General features: G+C 37.5%; 1 protein-coding gene across 1 annotated transcript; it reads left to right on the top strand.

The window, feature by feature from the left end:
* The first annotated feature begins 2,706 nt into the window (after nt 1-2,706).
* Nucleotides 2,707-14,967, top strand: ppm1aa (protein phosphatase, Mg2+/Mn2+ dependent, 1Aa). Its single transcript, XM_059352819.1, has 6 exons — nt 2,707-3,048; nt 3,996-4,849; nt 4,961-5,078; nt 6,626-6,737; nt 6,852-6,909; nt 12,933-14,967. Exons 2-6 carry the CDS (start codon nt 4,013-4,015, stop codon nt 12,960-12,962), a joined length of 1,155 nt encoding a protein of 384 aa, XP_059208802.1. The 5' UTR covers nt 2,707-3,048; nt 3,996-4,012; the 3' UTR covers nt 12,963-14,967.
* Nucleotides 14,968-21,394: the final 6,427 nt, after the last annotated feature.

Below are 21,394 nucleotides of genomic sequence, written 5' to 3'. Positions count from 1 at the left end.
CACTCATTCACCAATGTCTACCACTGATTACTTACTTTTGAATAATTAAGATTTTTGGTGTATGGAAAAAAAGAAAAGACACATGGACACAGACACATACAAAGACACACACACACACACACACACACACACACATTTTTTTTTTACTGAGTAACTTTACTGTAGTTCAACTATTTCTATTGTGAAGGAATTGCTTTCAAAGTAGCACTGATTATAAGCGTCATGCAGTGGATTATCAGGGTAATACATACATCTCAGTCTGTATTTCTTTGTAACCTTATTAATATCCCTATTAATATATTGGAATATATCATGCCACCAGGTTTGCTGTGCTGTAAAATGATTAAATCAAATCATTGTGGATTATGTAGCATGTTACTAAGCACAACTTGATCTGAAATTGATGAAACTACTTAAACTATAATATATTTATTTTCCATTCAGTTTTGAAATGTTTTCCTATTTTGAATCTTTATCTGTTATTTATCTATCTGCCTTAAATGTCATTGGCAACAGTCTTCATTCTTCCTGCTGTCTTGAGGTTGTAGAAACAGTCCTTTTTTTCTGTGAATGTCAGCTTTTTTGCAATAATGATCTTTAACCACAACAGTTACCCAGTGTTACACGGAAACTTGTTGGCTCTCTAAAAGTGATTGCTGTTTCAAAAAAACACAATTCACCTTTAGTACAGCGATGGAAAACCAAAATAAGCCGAATTCCCCCTTCACTATGTTAAAAAGAGCAGGAGTGCCAGAAACACATACACAAAGCATCACAAAACCAAGCAAGAAAAATGGAAAAATTTGTCCATGGCCTCTAATGTTGAAATCATGCACAGGTCAACAGAGAATGAACAGGAGAAGCTAAAATAGGTGACGACATCCCTGGGCTGATTGTTCCCCAGCACAATCCCAAATACAAATATTTGCCTCCATAAAGTATATTCGATCATAAAACGTTAAATCTGTAAAGAAACATTTGTCTCATAATCATGTTATCTTTGAATTATGTTTCTTAGCATCAACTCCAGCATTGTACGCACTGCATTTATTTTTTATTTTTTTTATTATTGTACGCCATACAGTTGGCTTATGTAGGTCTTGTGCAGCATAATTGCTTGCAGAATCCTCTATAAATTCTGAATACCACAAAACAATAACATTATATCATAATGACATTGTTTCCTGAAAAATATGAGGGTTTTGCTTCCGAGAACAATCACTTACAAAAAATATTTATTTACATTATATATATATATATATATATATATATATATATATATATATATATATATATATATATATATATATATATATATAATCACTTCAAATTGATCATGTTTTTCATGTTAAATCTCGACCTGAAAATAGAATGCAGCTCAAGGTGTGTATATATGTATGTATTTGAGCACTTTTAGCAAACAATAATAATACTGACAATTGTGAAATTGTGATAATACTATACTAATTCTATAGGCTACAGTAGCCTAATTAGTATACCCTCCTTTAACCATATTACAAAATATACTAAAATGCCCAGTTCATCATATACAAATGTATGTAACTATTGGATTTATGAATCCTTTAAATCCATCTCATATGCCCAATCAAAACACTGTCATCTATTAAACGCCAGAGGAGCAAATACTCATACCACCTATGTAGATGAAAGTATGAACAGATCTGCGACATGGTGTGAAGGCTGTCAGATTTGGGAGCCCATGTTCTTGTACACGCATCTCCTGTACTGCAGCCTGAGCAGCCACAACTCCACAGGGATGATGTCATGTTTTCTAGTACGCAACCAGCAACATCCGGGTCCTGTCTCGGTGGCTCTGTGCCATGGATGTCAGTACAACTGGATACCACGTCCAAACATGGCGCCCCATTCATTTGTACGAAAGTGGCTGGAGAGAGTGCTTCCACTGGTCGAGCCGGCTGACTTCCTGTTGCTCCTCCGCACGCACACACACACACACACACACACACACACACACTTTTGATTAAATGATTCACTCACACGGCTCTACTAACTTTTCATATGTGGTCGGACAGAATTGATCAATTGTGAAAATATTATTGAGATTGTGTATAGGGAAAAGCTTTATTCTGGTCGGTGAGCGTCACGTAATTATCCCGGAAATTGTAATTACTAAAATTATTTAATTTTAAGAAAACGCAGGTACATTTACAGTGTTTACACACAAATCTGTCAATACCAGGGATGCGTTTACAAAGTTGATTATAATTGTATTATTATAATAATAATAATAATAATAATAATAATGTGATGGTAACATACCAGCCGTCCATATATATATATATATATATATATATATATATATATATATATATATACACTGTATACACATACACTGGACCACAATACAGGGTCTAAAAATAAGAAAGCGTTTAAAACCTGCCCATTTGATGGGCCGTTGATACATTATTTTGATTCATTGTTATTTTATTTATCATTTATTGTACTATAATCATTTATCTATTTATTATATGTGTACCCCTGGTATGAACCGGTTTGTGTCTACATACTGTTCATATACATGTGTTATTCACAATATAAAGAATAAAGTAAATGTGTCTAATGTCTGTTTTGCTGGGTATCGGAGGTTGTAGTGACGCGGTGCGGCCACTAGGCGCAGCGCCGTCCTGGGGCTCTCTGCTCCTCCGAGGCTAACGCTAGTAGCAAGCTGTCAGGCTGTCTAGTGGAGAGGCTGGGACAGACAGCTTCCCCTGGCTTGGCCACGCAGAGCTCCGGCCCCGAAAATTCACTAGAAAATCTGTTAGAATATATTTAGGAACGCCAGCTGAGATAATGTAATGCTTCAGGGGCGTAAGCAAAGAGGGACCTTTACACATTTATATGCTCTGAGTCTGGAGTGACGACTGCTCACTGCTAGCTAACCTGCTAGCTAGCCTAGCTCGACCCCGCTAGTCTCGTCGGTGTCGCCTCTCCGGTGTGAGCTGAGGCCACTCAGTCCTTGTCGCTGTCGCAGCTTCCGTTGCTGTCAACCGGTATTTTGGATATTTGGTAAGTCACAAAACGTTTACTCTGAAGCCAGCCACTGTTGAAACCGTTGGACGGCTAGCTAGTCCAGCCACATTAGCATTCACCGCTAGCCATGATACGTTAGCAAGGCCGAGGCTCTCCTGCTCTAACGTTAGAAACCAGGACGAGAGAGGCCTGTCAGAGTTAGCTGAGAGGGACAAGGGTCAAGGCCCGCAACTAGGCAAGGCTGCTTGTTTATTTGGGTTGTGGTCTGGACTTGCTACAGAGCTAAATTTCTGGGGTTAATCTAACAGCACAGGCTGCCTCACTGAGCAGGCTCATGCTGTATTTGCTCTCCACAACGTCAGCAGTACTGTAGGTTTGTCAGGTCTCCTGGAGTGTTTGTGGTGGTGATCGAGTAACTGGTCAGTCGGTTAGCTAGCGTTAGCTCTGCAGGCATGTAACGGTAGCTTTAACTCATATAACCTTATTAGACTAGCTAGTATGGTGTTATGCATTGCGAAGGTCAGATAGATGGTGCTCAGCGGTATATTCAAAACACAATTACATTATACTCATTTCATTTGACGTTGATCAGGCAGTGGTTTAAGGTCGTTTCAACCTGATCCACACCAGCAGTGTTCCTAATATGTAGCCAACATGTGTACACCGGTCTACTATTTTTAGATCAGAGCAGGGGGCCTAAACTCAGCTCCAACATGCTATAGTTCTCAACAAATGGATATAATGTGTGTTATTCGTTTTAACCCCTTTCATATAGAACACTGTGTTCTTCTTAGGACTAAACATGTCACATGTATATTTTTGGCGAAATTATTTAAAAAAATGTTTCCCTTATTAAAAAAAGTATAAATCGGTACAATTTCTGAATTGGAAAGCATTTTTTGTCAAAAAAGTTATAGGCTGCAATAGAAAACATTTCAGCTATATCTTATAAATAGATGTATTTCTTTTAATTTGTGTTACAGGTCTTAAGAGGGACACAATGGGTGCATTTCTGGACAAACCAAAGATGGAAAAATACAATTCCCGTGGTGAGGGCAACGAACTGAGGTATGGGCTGAGTAGCATGCAGGGTTGGCGGGTAGAGATGGAAGATGCACACACAGCAGTAATTGGTCTGCCTCATGGTCTCGACCGCTGGTCATTCTTTGCTGTTTATGATGGGCATGCTGGGTCTCAGGTGGCCAAATACTGCTGTGAGCACCTGCTGGAGCACATCACCAGCAACTCAGACTTCCAGAGTGCTCTGCAGGAGGACCCCTCTGTGGACACCGTGAAGATTGGGATCCGCACAGGATTCCTGCAGATTGATGAACACATGCGAACCATCTCCGAGAAGAAGCATGGTGTGGACCGCAGTGGTTCCACTGCAGTGGGAGTGATGATTGCTCCGAGCCATATCTACTTTATCAACTGTGGCGACTCACGGGGACTCCTCAGCCGGGGCGGAGCTGTGCACTTCTACACACAGGATCACAAACCCAGCAACCCTATGGAGAAGGAAAGGATCCAGAATGCCGGTGGTTCAGTCATGATCCAGCGAGTTAATGGCTCTCTAGCTGTATCTCGGGCTTTGGGAGACTTCGACTACAAGTGTGTGCATGGAAAAGGCCCGACAGAGCAGCTTGTGTCTCCTGAGCCCGAGGTTTATGCAATAGAGAGATGCGAGGGGGAAGATGAATTCATTATACTAGCCTGTGATGGCATCTGGGATGTCATGGCCAATGAGGAAGTGTGTGACTTTGTCAGGTCAAGGCTAGAGGTGACAGATGATCTTGAAAGAGTCAGCAATGAAATTGTTGACACCTGCTTGTACAAGGTATGGCATGTATACAAAACTTTCATTTACAGTTTGTTACAGGCTTTTCTGTTTTGGTGACATTTTCATTGATTTACATGACCTCTGTGTTTGTTTTGTATTTTTCCACAGGGAAGTCGGGACAATATGAGTGTCGTGTTAATCTGCTTTCCGGGGGCACCAAAGGTATCTCCAGAAGCAGTGAAACGGGAGGCTGAGCTTGACAAATATCTGGAGGGCAGAGTAGAAGGTAGGAGAGAAAAATTGTCCAATATGACAAATCACAAATTTGCCTGAATGGGCTTTCTTGCCATAGTTGTGTGTAGATCAGGGAAAACGTCCAAATTATACACTAGTCTGTGTATAATCTAGGTATTCAAATTAGGGCTGTCCCAATAATCTTCACCACAAGATTATGGGCCAAAAGAATCCACAATAATCATATTATTGTGATAACATAATTAATAAAAAAATTTACCAGTCAATCTAATATTTAACATTGTGTGTTTAGTAACAGGCACTTGATTATTTACCAGATATTATCATTTTTATTATGAACGAGATCTTTTTAAATATCATGGTTATCATGACATACCTCTACATTGCGACACTCCTCATTCAAATGTTATTGTTTTCTGCTTGATTGGATCACACACAACATCTCAGGTTTGGCTTAATACACAAATGTATTGACAGTTTTTGTCAGGACTATATCAGCAGTTTATAGTGTCCTTTTTTGCATTATAGTCATGTAGGAAGTTTGAAACAAACCCGAACTTAAACACATAATAGTCTCTACAGTGACGCAGGGGACGCACTGGCACAGCAGTTTTTTTTTTCATTTGAAACAATTAAAAGACCTGTTCTCTTACGAAAATTTTTTTTCCTGCCATTCACTGTACATGTCAGGTGAACACTTGCTCATTTTGTTGAATCAGTGGTGTCTTTCCGTAGACTTTTATCAACTAAGCTTAAAAGTCTTAGGTTTAAAGTACACAACCATCATTTACATTTAACCCTACCTTTTGAGCAAAAATGCAGCCATAGAAAGTAAGCTGTTTACAGTAACAATTGACAGTTATTACATGTTAATGCCATTTTCATAGTGTCAAGTGTTTTTGAAAATATATGGCACATTTTCAAACATGAGGACATTTTATCTGGGAATTAGCACATGTTGTTCAATGTTGACTTGACTACCAGGAAAAAGGGTTTGTCCATAAAACCCTCCTGGTTAATATTTTTCTACTGGTACAGTAGGTTTCATAAAGCGTTTCCACTCCCTTTCAGTGTTACACCACTAAACCTTGATACTTTCTAACCAGGAGGCAAAGTCAAGTGAAGTCAAATTATTTTCAAATTGACCAAAGACACAAATCCCAATTTTGAGATTTACAATCTATACAGCCTACAACACCCTCTCTCTTTAGACCATTGATTCAGATGAGCAAAAACTGACACAAAAGCCTTTGAGTAAGGAAAAAGAAAAGAAAAAAAATCAGGTAAAGCAACAGAGGAGTGATGGACAGGCATCTAAAAATATAGATGTTGTGTATACAGAGTGAACATATATTAAGATGGCTGTAATTTATTGTTTGTATTTAACAAACACACTAAAAACAGTGTTAAAGAGTTATATAAATAATAATAATGATATAACTTGAGTATTAGTAAAACCCAACTCTAACTTCTATGCTTTAATTGAAGAGAAGTCTGTAAAAAGTTAAGCTAGGGTGTTAAGAAACGGTCCTATACATTCTTGTGAAATAATCCAAATATAATTTTATTTTCCAACAGAGATCATCAAAAAGCAGGGGGATGAAGGTGTCCCGGATTTGGTGCATGTTATGCGGACGTTAGCATCTGAGAGCATCCCTAACCTCCCTCCCGGAGGAGAGCTGGCAAGCAAGTATGTGAGCTTTGTGGTTAGAATTGATGACATTGACAAGTTTTGCTGTCTGACAGGGGCTGTCAGTTTAGTCACTTAATGAAAACATCTAATATTTGTATACTTTTTCCTCAGACGAAGTGTTATTGAAGCAGTGTACAACAAACTCAACCCCTACCGAAGTGATGACACAGTAAGTATCACAACTTATCTTTCAACTCCCTGTAGGCGTGCCTGGCTTGGATTATGCATGTGTTTTGATGTGTGCAAATTTTAACCAATTTTATGCATGTCATTTGTATTAAAAAAAGACGGAGCAAGGAAATAGGCTTGTTGCCAAGTCTAATTTACTCAAAATGCAGTCAGAGAAAAAACGTTACGGTCTGACTTTGTGATTACGTTGTGACCTGTCTCGAATGTCTCTTTCCCTTTCTTTCAAGTTTATGTGAATCTGAAAAGCAGAGAAAATGTATAAAAACACCATTACATTGTTATAATACTATAGTTTTTCTGACACTAGCAGAAAATTGTCTTTTCCTGTTTCCATTAAAGAGGTAGTTCAGATTTATTGAAGAGGGGTTGTATGAGGTACTCATCCATAGTCAGTGTATGAATTAGAGTAGATGGCTGTCAGCACACCCCCAATTTGGAGAAGTAGGCAGGAGTACTGAAGCAGAAACCAAGTAATGTACCTCTGTGGATGGGGGCAGCAGCAAAATGTATATAAGCCACCTAAAAGATCATCATCAATTTAAGTGTACGCTTTATTTAGAATATTTTCACTGTTTTCGCTGCCGTCAGATGGCACTTTGCGACAGGGAACTCAAACTGATCTCTATGCTCTTTTCAAAGTCACACAATAACACAAACAAACTAACCAATCGATACAGCGGTAGAATAGTGACTCCTATATTCAGAAAGGTAAAATTACTGTTCTGTCAAAGGAGTCTGTTGGCGTTGAAGATCGTGTCTAAAACTTGTTTTTGTAAATACACCCTGAGTTTGACATATTTTGGTTTTATTTACGGTTTACAGTGTCTCAACTTTTTTTGGAATCAGGGTTGTAATACTCCGATTATGGATGAGTACCTCATGCGACTCCAACCTCAAAAATCCAAAGTATCACTTTAAATGGTCACTTCAGTCACATAACTTGGTTTATTTTGACAAAGGACCTCAATTGCATTGCAGGTTCTATGCCAAAAAGGCTCCATTTATACCACATGAACTGATTTCACTAATTGGTGCTCTTTAAAACAAAGAGGAGCGAGCTAATCAGTGAAATTGTCTGGTATTTGTGTGGATGGAATATAAAAACCTGTACTCTCTCACATACTGGTTAACAAAAAAGGAACACTGCTCATCAATCTTTTATATGCAAACAGACCACAAAGCTGTTGCCCTCGTCCACTCAGATATCGTGCTTTTGAGTTTTTATCAGATGAGCTCACTGGGTCAGCTACATCTGAATTGTGCACATGTCATCTTGTCCTTGACAGTAAAAATTGTCATTTTGTTTCACTGTTTCATGTTTGTGTAAAGATGGGACTTTTTAAATGACTTTCACACACTGAGTTATTTCTGAAATTAGGATATGTTCAGAAAGCCATCAGGCCACTTGATTTTCTCTGTATTATGTGGTGCAGCCTGAATATATAATGGGCTAAAATGACACATAGCTTTCCATGGAGAAGGTCAAAAAATAAGGTTCTTTGAAATGTTTATAAATGTATTCAAAGCGACTCATAGAAACTGTATACAGTGTTTGTTTATGTATTCAACCGTTTTATGTGAGTACTCATTTGAACCTGAATCCCTATTAGCGCTTTGTTCTTTGAGGACAAATCTTTTGCTGGCCTCAAAGGACTTTAAAATTCTTCTTTTTAAGACAGTCTGATGTTGATTTAGCTGTCTATGCAAGGTTATAGTTATTAGTAAGTTTATTAACAGATAAAAATGTATATGAAATAACAGAGCTAAAACTAAGTTTTTGTTAAACCTTTAGTGCACTCTGTTTCCCAACAAATTCTCCTTTTAGAATTTCTCTACATTTGGCCCAATTCATTGTGAGTAATTCTGTAGCTACTGCTGCAAAAAAAACAGCCGTTCAGTGTGATACTGTCAGGACCATGCTTGATAGCATATAGAGTTCTGTGGTCTTTCTTTTTACCACAGTCTTCACATGCCCTCCTTCTCAAATTACCAACATTATGACATGGGACCCTGTGTTGTTGTTGTTGTTGTTATTATTATTTAAGATTCTCTAGTGACCTCTGTCATCCTACCTTTCATCGTTTGCTCTGATTGAGTCCGGCCCGGTTGCTTGGTTTGGATGTTTCCATCCAGCTCCGCTCTTAATTCTTCAGACAAGATCTTCACAATGACCCTCATTTAGCAAACGAATGCAGACACCAGCGCAGATCTGAGCGTATATATCGTCTTATGACGGGGTTCATGATACAGTCGTATCTCCCCAATCACAGCGTAAGAATGATCGGCTGTTGATCATTGTTGTGGCTGGACACGAGCGTAATTTAAATATCAAGCCCTAATATAGACTGGGTTCACAGCACCCCGCCCACCCCCTCCAGAGTTTACGGCTTCGAAGGACGCAATACAGCCAAAAGGAGGACATTTTTCCTTTTTAAGTCACTTTTTATTCGCAAAGTGCACCGTTACAAACCACAAAGGAGCGAAATAGACATTTCAAGCAGGTACAGAAATATGCAGTGACTGGATTTGGAACACAGACTTAAAGTTTTCACAGCTTTTTGATTGCGGGAAGTAAGCAATGTTTTAAACTAAGTTTAAATTCCAAAAGAAGAGGAATTTCTCAGAGAAAGAAAGTGAAACGCTGACGTCCAACAGGTGCAACAGAACCAACAGCAGCATAAAAAGTGAAAAGGAAGTAAATCAGTGGTGGGGTCAACTCCCGGTGAGATTAGAATATTTAATTTATACGTCCGTGATATATATTGCCTATATAATATGCAAATTTTATTATTATTATTATTATAATGTAGAGATATTAATATAAGAACATCAATATAATAACTTTTATTAAATTATTTACATTTAGTACATCTGTCCCAGACAAGAGTATGTGGCAGCACTCCACGCAGCGATACAATAGTCTAATAACAATTCTCCGACTCAAATTTGCGTACACGAGCTGAGACCAAATGTGAGGTCTGATTGTGCCCTCTGCTCATGTCCAAATCGATAAATGCCAAGCCTTGCGTAGAAATGACCGTACGTCGACTGTACGCCCACTTTCTGTTGTACGCTCATTTGATAAATGAGGGCCAATATGTTTTGCTGAGTATGTGACGTGTAATCCATAGATCTGTGACAAGAAATCCTATTTTATAGCCCATTAGGAACTCAAGTAGCACCACAAAATACAGAAAATGTCAGGGGGTATGTTATAAATGCATTGTACATCATATTTTGTAACATTGGAGTTGTTTGTTAACTGGATATTTGTCATTATTGGGTAAAAATGATAGGCTGGCATTTGGCATTTTTGCTGTCATCATCTTGGTTCTTTTTTAGCCTTGAATATACTTAGACAAGCAACTTTTAGGGGACCTAAATGTTGCAATTACTGAAGAGGGAAAGCACTCTGTGAAAGGGTCAAAGTTCTGAAACGCCTTTAAACATGTTCATTGCTTTTTAGATGTACACAGTGCCATGGATGCATAGCTACACCTCTATCCTGGTTGACAGGGCTGTGGAAGTGGTTAGCCACGCCCTAAAGCATGCCCGGCTTGATTGTCTATTTTTCTCTAACGGGTACCATCATTTACAAAATGAATATCATGCTCTATTGAACAAAAATTGAAACTAGCAATTAAGACCATAAACACCATTGGGGAAAATGTTTACCCCAAACCAAATGAACTGTCAGTTTTTGTAACCCGTTTTTTTCTACTATTTGGGAGTGTAGGGACATTCTGGTTGGTTGATTGGTTGCAGACAGCAGGCGTTAACATTGGGAATGTCTAATCAATTTTTTTTGCCTCCAATCTGAGTCCTTTATTACTAAGTATGTGCTGATACCAAGGCCAAAACACACATTTATCTGAATGGCATACAGCTGCCCAGTGCGCAAACTACAACCTCAAAATTATATGAAATATAACTTAACTCATCCTGAAATAAACATTTTGTGACAGAAATTCTTAGCATATCTAATTAAAAACAAATATTTACATAGTAGAATAAGGCAAACTATATTTTTGTAGGAGTTACTTGCTCCTAAAACTGGTTCAAAAACATACGCCGATATGAACTACAAAAGTGTTGGAGCTTAGAAAATTTGTATGTCATTTTTGCCAGTTCAGGTGTAAAAAATCAGAGTAATTTGCACCTGTGTACCCAAATAATTTTTCACATTTGCTACACTCTAATTGTCACTAGCATGTATGACAAAATGTTTGCACTGTAGAGTCTAGCTGTCGCAAAGTAGTGCAGGTTTCAGCAGTAAAAGGAGGGGCATTTGATGCGGTTTATTTTGGCTGATACTGATCCATTTAATTTTGCCCTGATAGTGGCCTTTAAGATTGGCCGTTAAACAAGATTGTCAGGGAAGTATCCATGCAGGCAGTGTTAAAACAACACGGCAGTTACGACAGCTCTTGAGCCATCAGAATAATGGCAGTCATTGTGTGTATATGCTGTAATGCAATAACTACATGCAGAGAGCTAATCTATTTTCACCTTTACTGTTCCAACCCAAACGATGACTGATGCCAAGTTTATGCCTGAACTTGTATTGAACGATAATTAGGTCTGTGCTAAACAATCAGTCTGAACAAGTTGATGCATAAACCTTTACTGTCAAACTTGTATTCAAGCTCATTGTAATAGCCTGTACCCATGGCAAATTACGCATTGTTCATCAGCAAGAGTTTCCAGGCGTTGCCACCTCCTTACGAAGCTAAAACAACCTCAACAACGACAACCAGATTGAGCCTTAACGCTCAATATGTCATATTCTTCGGCTATGGGTCCCTCAATTAAAACAATAACTAAAGGCAGAGTTTGGTGATGTTGTGAAGTAGTGTGGGATCATGGGAGTTATTCTCTTCATTGCCATTGTTGTGATTGCAATGAGCTTATTGCAGTTAGGATTCCTTCAGTGTTCATCACACAGGAGGTTTTTACTGAGAGGTGAATTATCTATAGATAAAAAAAGCAGGTGATTTAAACGGTAAAACACTGAATAAAGCAGTTTCTCGTTAAAAAATCAGCATTTCTCCAATGCTGTTTTGTGGACACAGGATGTAAAAGTATATCACAAAAACATGGGCGATCAAAGAATGTTACCTTGATTAAAAAAACAAATATCTCTAGTTTTGAAAATATTTGGAAACATTTTGCATAATGTAAAGTCATGGAAAAAATAATTAGGCCATTGTTTTCTTCAATATTTTGTTCATTGTAATGCCTGTTTTATTTGTCCAAACAAATGTCCCTTTAGTTGTACCAGGCATTAAAATGAACAAGAACCTAAAGAAGACAAGGCTGGTCTAATACTTTTTTCCATGACTGTATATATGTTTGCAACTCTTAAAATATACAGTCCTTTGTGTACATTTCTATGCAGAAAAGTTACATACTGTAACTGTTAGCATGTAAGTACTGCAATCATTTATTCCCACATTTACTGTTCCAGCTCAAAAGATAATTAAGGTCATGTTTATGTCTGAACTTGCAGTGAAAGGTCGATAGGTTTTTATGAAATAATCAGTCTGAACAAGTTGATGCATAAACCTGTTATGCACTATCAAACTTGTATTCACGTTTTTCGTAATAGCCACTACCTGTAGCAAACACATTTTCCAAAACATTGCCAGCTCTTTACAAACCTGAAAAACCGGAAGCCTGAAATAGAGGAGGGCTTAAATAAATCAGGAACAGGAACTATGTTGTCTTGCACACTTATCATGGCCATGAATGCAGCATTCATAAAAAAGTTCATATGTTCAAATAATGATTTACTTATTCACCTCCAGATTATTTACAGTAGCATCAGAAATGTTGGGGGGAATCAGGGTGTCGATACACAAGAGTCTCTATCAACTCCTGGATGATTTTGATTCAGTCAATTTGTTTTGTACATGCTTAAACCTGTCCAGCTGTTGATAGAGATCTGATGGATGTAGCGCCAGAGTCTGAAGGGTGTTTTCCCTCCTCTCCTTTCTTTTCAAGGACTCTGCGTCCACAGACGACATGTGGTAACACAACCTCCTACCACTAACACAGCATAGAGTTTACAAACCACCATCCTCTCAAGACCCACAGCAGCTCAGCTCAGCAGTCTGTCTCTCCGTCACTCTGAGCTTTTGGTTTCTAAGAAGGGAATTTCATGGGAGGAGAAGGAGGAGGAGGAGGAAGAAGAAGAGGAGTTGCATGCACACAAACCTGGAATAGTGCAGCACCAGTCCACTCTGGAGTTCAGGATCCCCACCGTCTTGTCTCCCCCTTTATGTTCACACACCTTAATACTCCCCTCTAAAGTAATCCATAACAAGTGAGTCCCCAAGGTTTTCTTTCTTTTTGTTAAATAATCAGCTTAAGTAGTAAGATTTTTTTTGCTGTAATTAATTTGATTCACATTTCCTTGTGTGTGTTTGTATATTTCTGTTTTTGTGAAGTGCAATTGTCCTGTACAAACAGCCTGTATTTAATGCAGCTTGATTTTAAGTTAAAAAATGAAAGAAATGAAAAAGAGAACCTTTTATGCACTATCTGCCTTTTCCTGCTCTTCTGGAATTGTAACAAATGTCTATTCAGTGAATATTACTGCTTGTCCTCCAGGCACAATGTCTCTGCGCTTTTACTTTCCTTTTTTTTTTTCAGTTAGTCTATGCTCCTTTAAGAAACGGGTAAATTGTATAGTTGACAGCACAGTAAGCTCTCTATATCAAACCATTTAAATCCTAATTATTTTTTCCCTGTGCTTTTTTATTGTATTTTATTTTTGTAAGTGGTTTTCTGTACATGCTCAAATAATAATGGCAAAGTGTTTCTCAGTCATTTTGGAAGTTTGAAGTGAAAAATAATCCTTTTTTTTGTTGTTTTTCATTTCGAGGCATCTGATGAAAAAAAAAGAGACCCCTGTTAACACGTTTGTCTGTGCGAATAGATACTTGCAAGCGTGCGTGGGTGCTTGTGTGTATGTATGTGCGCACGTGTGTCAGTGTAAAGGCAGATTTGTATGTGCAACTCTAATTTAAATTTGCTATGGTGGTTCAGACAACAGACCAGACTGGAGTTTAAGGGAATTGCTCTCCCATTGCTTACCCATCGTCTGCCCTTTTTTCAGCTGGTGTTCATATCAACCCGACACTGGCTTTCACTACTTCTTATTCCAAAAAATACACAGTTTACATGCTGTTTCGCTGTTTGAACAACTTCAAGCTATATATCAGAACTATACAGCAACCTGAGATGACACAAGTAGTTTAATTTACCCATGGTGTACAGTGCGTTGCAGCTAGTCAGCTCTAGACTAGTTTACACATCTGTTGTGTCATATTTAAATATCAATTTCTAAACATACATTGTTACCAGTGCCCTCTGTGGGTGCCATATGATTTATAATCACTTGTTTCAGCTTTATGACAGCCTATGCCAAGTTTGTGTTTCATGAGATTCTTTTTCTTTTTTTTTTGTATGTGGTACAGATAGATTTTTAGCTTCTACATTTAACATCTGATCATTTGACTGATGTGAACGGTTTAAGCACTGACTATTTTTTAGAAAAGAAATCACCCATTACCAGTCTGATGATAGGACAAACTGTAAGACTCACAAGGCTATTTTTATTCTTCACATTAGCCGGACATTCAAACCAAGAACAAATCGGCTGACTGCATTGTGTTCTCATGGTTGTATAGCACCTTTTTATTCCCATTTGGGTTTGCTCTGCCTAAAACTCTACCCCGCTGCACCACAAGCCAGAGCACAAAACAGTTTGCTGCTATAGTGTATGATCTGTGGGTTGATTTTTCTTTTTCTTTTTTTTCCCCCAGTTAATTCCCCATCTGAAAAGATGAATAGTCACTGACTAAATCTGTATTTAACACACACACACACAATAGATCTATTTCTTGAAGAGAAATGGTTTTATTTCAGATTTATTTTCTGCCATTTTTTTGTCTAAAATTGCATTGTTGGAAATTTATGTATGTATATATTTTTGACTTAAACTTTCAAGGAATAAATCATGTCGCTTGAGTTAGTTTTTTGCCATGGACAAAATGTGATTCTGCTTTGTCTTGGGATGCTTAGCTGAATATTCTGTAGCAAACAAAGGTTTTCCTCTAATCACCTTGGTGTCCCTCTGATCAACACTGAATGGTTTAATTTATATAATCCACAATAATAATGGACTAAATTTGTTGTGACTCTAAATGACAATCCTAACTATTTCACCGCATTTAGGTTTGTGGTGGTAGAAAATGATTAAACCTTTAAAAAACACAGACTTTAATCCTAAATTAGCTGCTTTCTAATGTGCTTTCGTGGCAAAAAGGCCAAAGACACGCAAAGTTTGCAATTGTCTATATCACAAAAAGTAACAATATAAAAGAGCTGTAACACTGTAAAAGATAATGGCGCAAAGCTATACAACAGTGAAGTTTCGCTTTTAAAGCTACTCTGTGGAGTTTTTTTCACTGGTGATGCTGTAGAGAAATGTTTTTGTGAGCGGGTCCTCGCTCTACTAGCACGAGCACGAAGGGTGAACATGACAGCAGGGGGCGTTAATGTGTATAGCAACTGTTGGCGTCATGGTAACGAGGCATAAAAGGGACCGAAGGCCGATGTAAAAACTGCCGGTTTCAAACGTAAAAAGAAAAGCCATTGAAAATCCTTTGATGTATGGAATAGCATTGAACATGTTTGTTAGGCCTTAAAGACACGCACAATGCATTTTGGTCATAAATGTTGAATGTAAACCTAACTTTGTGTTTACAGTGGAAACTCCACAGGGTACCTTTAAACCAGAGAAATAACACGAATAACAACCTAATTCACTAGATTTCTTTGTGTGTGTTTGCATGAAAATGTGGTTTTACTGAAGATTCCCTCCCGTAAAGAAGCAAAAAACTAAAATGCAACAAAAAAAACAATGAAAATTCACATTTTATTTTAAAATTACAATATTGTATTTCTACTACACTCACCAATTCCTGCTGTGTTCACATGTAAAAATCAAAACTCTTCATGCCAGTTTATTCAGTATGTCTGGGAACTTTGTGTATGAAAATGCCTTTTTTCTTCCTTTTTTTTGCGATGCATTGCTTGTATTTGTTAAGTGAGTGCACTAAATGTCTCTCTTATCAAACATCTTCAGCTCCTGGCTGCTTATTGCAAACCTGGTAGGTGCTGATGACTCTTAAAGCAACTTTTCACGCTTCATAAGGAACAAAAAAATATTTCTTTGCATCTCAAGGCCATCGATTAGCCCCCACGCCCCCAGGACTGCCCCGCGTTGCCCAAGAGATTTACAATTCAGGATGTGGCCCTTAAATAACCCATTTACACAGAATGACAACTGTAGGAAATAGCTTTTTAATACTCAAAAGTGCTGTAGCTGAAATGTTAGCGGATATTGACAGTGGCTTGGATGTGATTTCTGACATCCCCAACAAAACAAAAAAAAAGGAACAAAAAAAAGCGACTCCTATGCGTCCATTCCCCTTGTTTTAATTTTTCATGAACTGAAATACCTCATAACATTTATAGGAAGTGTTTTCGTCTTGTGTTATCCAAACTATTCAGAAAACGGTTCACATGTGGAGACTTCAATTAATTTTTATTTTGTGATTCTCCCCTAGAACTTGTACAGTATTTGACTGAATTGTGCTCATGTTAACTAAACAAGTAATGAATTAAGTGGCGACTGCAAATGACAACTTATTTTAGTACCTAGTAACACTATTGGCCTTGTCGTATAAGCTGCCCCCTCACCTAAATCAACACCCTCAAATGCTCACCTGTGTAATTTCACCAACTTGTCTACTCGTGCGATGCTCAGTTAGCTCAAATCTAGAATTGTATTGAGAGTTCAGGGTTGTATAAATGTGAGATGTGTGAAAAGTGATAAATGACTAAAGTCATATGCACTGATCATCTGTATAATCAGCTTTTTTTTCCTTTCTTTTTATCAAAAAAAAATGTTATTGTAGAAAAAAAGATTATAAAGCTATTAACAGAGTTACCTTTGGTTGCCTGGATTGCATCCTGTATATTCTTGTATGGAGGACTACCTGGCAGAAGAGATTTTAAATGCTTGCGCCCTCTTGTACATATTGATGTACCTCGGTTGTGGCGTTTACTGTGTGACCCTTAGCAGTTGTGGTTTATTTGTCCCCTCACAGGGCGACCTGAGCCTCACTTTGCTGACCTTTTTCAGCTCATAAATAAGCTCACCGATTTGCCTTACCCAATCTCATGTTGCCCCCTAAAGTACTTGTTCAACAAAACACTATGAGGAGGAGTAATGCTGCGGACATTACACTCACAGATTCAAACCTGTCCCCGTGTTAGGGTACGTAAGCTATCAACAAAAGTGACTTTGTCCTGGTTGTCACATGGTACAACTTTTCAGCCATCGCTGGTTTGTATGCTACTCTCCCCCCACCCCCAATGTTACCTAATCCAATCTCGGTCTTGAAGCTTATTTAATTTTCCACTGCAGATGATGTCATACTTTTAACTAATGCAAGTGTTTTAACATGGTAACCTCGTAAGCATTCAAAATGTGCATACATACATTCATGTCTGCTATATTTATGATTACATTCAAGAATAGCTTTAGAGTGCTGTAGATAAGTATTGTCAATGTTGATTCAAATGCTTCTCAGAGGCCTCTGTGAGTGATTTTACAAAGTTCAATAACTGTATATTTTGTATTATGTTCTAGCTCCAAAGGAATGGCAGAAAAAAAAGAAAATGTTTAAAAAAGCTTTGTTCCCTGAACTAAATTGTACTATTTGTGTTGTCGATTGAACAAATTGCATTCCTTGCTTGTGAATTGATGCATTTCTCTCCCTGCTCCTTACATTTTCTCCCCCTTCTTTCCCTCCTTTCTTTCATTTTTTAGCCTTTGAAGTTTGAATAAAATTTCTAGTTTGCAGAATGTATTACTAAATAAATGGGTTGTCATCTTGTACCTCTCATTTCATCACTTTTTATCTGTTTGAGCCTGTCGCACAAGGGAAACTTTCTTCAATCGTAAAGAAAAAAACTTGACAGACGTAAATACAGGTTTTACATTGAAAACGACATGATACAAAGTATAAGTGTGTTTATTGTAAAAGCCAGGGCTGAATGGAGGAGCTTAAGAAATATCTCTGATATAATATCCGTTGGAAAAAAAAACCTGCTTTGTGCTGTCCTGCCACGTAAACATGCATAACAGTTTAAGTTTAAAACTCGTAGTTTAGAATGTGTTTTCTGCAGAATAACACAGTAACAATAACATAAATCTTAAAAAAGAAAAACACATTGAATTTAATAGAATTTATATACACAACACTCATGAATATTGGAAGAAAAATTGTGTCTCCACATGCTATACATATTGAACTATTGTCATTTTTACAACCTCTACTTGCAACTTCTCCTGTCCTCTCCTCTCAGGTCTGTGTAAACAGCCTGCGGTTCTGTCAGATTTTCAGTGATCATCTCAGCAGAATCAATCATGGCTTCACAGTGTCGCTGAGGAGCACAGAATTTATTGTTTTTAACCGGATCTAGTTATTCCAAACAGATTGTTTTTGGTGATGTTTTAAATGAGACATGTAGAATAAAGTGATTTTGACAGAAATATCACAATTTCGAGTTTCGTTTTCGTTACTTTGCAATCTGTTTAAGAACTGAATTCATACATAGTGTGTAGATCCTCTGCATAGTTACACTAACTATGCTGTATGCTGGTCAGCAGGGTTGTTGTATTACTCCACTCCAGACGCAGCTTAAATGTTAAAATGTAGAAGAGAATGCACTATAAATTACTGGCAGGCAGTTGCCATGTTCCTCTCATTATATTTGAGTCACAGGCACAGGATCTCCTAAAAAATAACCTGGCAGGTTCAGTTTAACAATATTTATAGCTGTTCTAAAAGCATCCTCAGAATCCTTAAAGGAATCAATTACTCACCCTGTTTTACCTTGAATTATTTTTAAAAACAACTTTGTTTTTCTGGTATGCCTCAACGGTAACAAAAAAAGAATCATTAATTAAAGTCAGCCAGGGCTGCGTTTAACAAAAGCAAAACTGTATTAAAACTTCTGTTTACAGACTCACACAACTTGTCCCAAATGCATGCACTTTTTCACTAAAACCCTATTTAAAACCCTAAACTGTCTCATGCACAGATGAGTTGCATGCCTTTGCAAGCGTACTGAGCATATGACTGGATAAATGAGGCTTGGGTTATACTGCGCGGGTTGTGTGTAAACTAATGTTTTGGTATAGTTTTGCTGCTGATAAATGCATCAGTCATTTGCTTAAATTAATGAAGAATTTTCTCAGTTTTTGGATTCTTTTTTCACTATAGAAAAACAAAAAAAATTCTCCAACAATTTAAGGTAACACAGGGTGAGTAATTAATATACAGTGACATTTTGGGGTAGTGAAGTATTGTTTAGAGAGTCATCTAAAATCTAAATGAAAAAATAATTTGCCACCTGCATGATAAATGATTTGCAACCTGTGTCTCAAGTTGAGCCTCTTTTTCCTGGAAAGATGACTACTGGAACTAACATGTCCCCAAATGATAAAATATTGCCATATTTTTATATTTAATATTCTACTTTTTTTATACAACATTATGAATTATAATCTGAGCACAGACAGATGTAGTTTTGGACTCTTCGTATCAGTTGAACAGTGAGCAACAGATTAAAAATCTTTTTTATCAGCAGTTGACAGAACATTTTCTTTTACTTAAATGATAAGTGCAGATCAATTATGTCAATAAAAATGTAAGATAAGATAAGATATGACTGTTAATCCTGCAGTAGGGAAATTTAGTTCTCACAGCAGCTCAAGACACATAGATATAGATAACAGAATAAAGAATATGAAAAATAAGACATACATTATATACACATTATATACATACACTTCTGCCATTTAGCATTTATTATTAATATGTATTTTTTTGTGATTGTTTTCCTGAAAGTACTTTGCATTTTACAGATATTGCACATTGGAGAAAATATATTTTAGCATGTTAAATAGGTTAAATAGGTTGTTGCATGTATTAATGAAGGTAAAATGTAAAGGTATGATATGAAAAGTCCAAACAAAAGACCATCCACATGCTACACATTCATTCTGAGTGCTTCAGCTTGTGTATGATAATTAACCAGCCCCTTCATCGCTGCATGTTTTTGAGCCCCATGAGCTTTGTGAGGCACAGCGGTGTTGTTGACATGTCTGGGTATCATAGTCCTGTCGGTCTCCCTGCATCTGCTGTCAGTGTGTGTGGTGAGTGCACGTCGGGGGCCGGAGCTCAGAGGATGGGTCAGGGCGGTCCACGGCCACTGGGATTAAGAACCGTGGGAGGGATTACTGCAAATGTCAACATAATGTCATGAGCTGTGTTAGAAGGTCAAACGTTCAAACGGTGCTCAGTGGCGAGCAGTTAATAGATCAGGTACAATTTGGATTGTTGTGGCTCCTGTGTTGAATTGACTGGCGTGCTAAATCAGGCTATTTCTGGAGCTGTTTTGTGAATTTATAAATTAATTTATTAAAGATACTGGCGTTGTGTGATGCAGTTTGGAGTTTGCTTTGCTCCTCCGATGCTGTTAATATTGCTCTGTGCTTATTTAAGCATATATTTTTTAAGATGACTTTAATCTGTTATTTGATATTATAAAAAAAAAAGTTTCCCATGCTGTACTCTTGTTTTTTACTCAGTGTCTAACTGATCATCCTAATCAAGCAACCAGTAAGCCAGAGGGGGGCAGCAGTGTTAATAGCTGCTTAGAAACACCAGCCACAGCATTCACACTCAAATAGTCCTCTGAAAGTTAATTGATGAAAACACTTGGTGTCTCTCTGTGATACACATGTTGATGATTATCCTTTAGTTGTATGAGTGAACAACTAAAATGAGTACTTGTAATGAGTTAACGGCATTTAATACTTCACTGTTAAAGTGTCCAGAATATTGTAGCCTTTAGCTGTTCATGTCCATTGCCCTTTTTAACCTCTCTGTATTAAATGTTTCCTCTCTGTTGCTTTGGGAACTTTTTCTTTTGGTCACTGCTTTGTTAGATTTATACATAGAGGAGAATGAGGTTGGATGTAACAATCGCTGCATCTCACTACCTCGAGCACTGTTTTTCAAAGTGGGGGTTGCCAGGCAGTGGTGGAAAAAATATTCAGATCTCTTACTTAAGTAAAAGTACTAATACAACACTGTGAAATTACTCCACTACAAGTAAAAGTCCTGCATTCAAAAGTAAAAGTACAAAAGTATCAGCATCAAAATGTACTCAAAGTATCAAAAGTAAAACTTGTTATGCAGAATGGACCCACTCAGATTGTTTTATATATTCCAAATATATTATTAGATTACTTGTATTGATGCAATTATGTAGGCATAACTTTAATTTCCTCAAGATAGGGCTTTTAACTACTGTAT

This window comes from Centropristis striata, chromosome 16 (genome assembly GCF_030273125.1).
Source record: "Centropristis striata isolate RG_2023a ecotype Rhode Island chromosome 16, C.striata_1.0, whole genome shotgun sequence".
NCBI classification, from domain to species: domain Eukaryota; kingdom Metazoa; phylum Chordata; class Actinopteri; order Perciformes; family Serranidae; genus Centropristis; species Centropristis striata.
The sequence above is the reverse complement of the archived record's forward strand: the minus strand, read 5'-3'. Positions and strand labels throughout refer to the sequence as shown.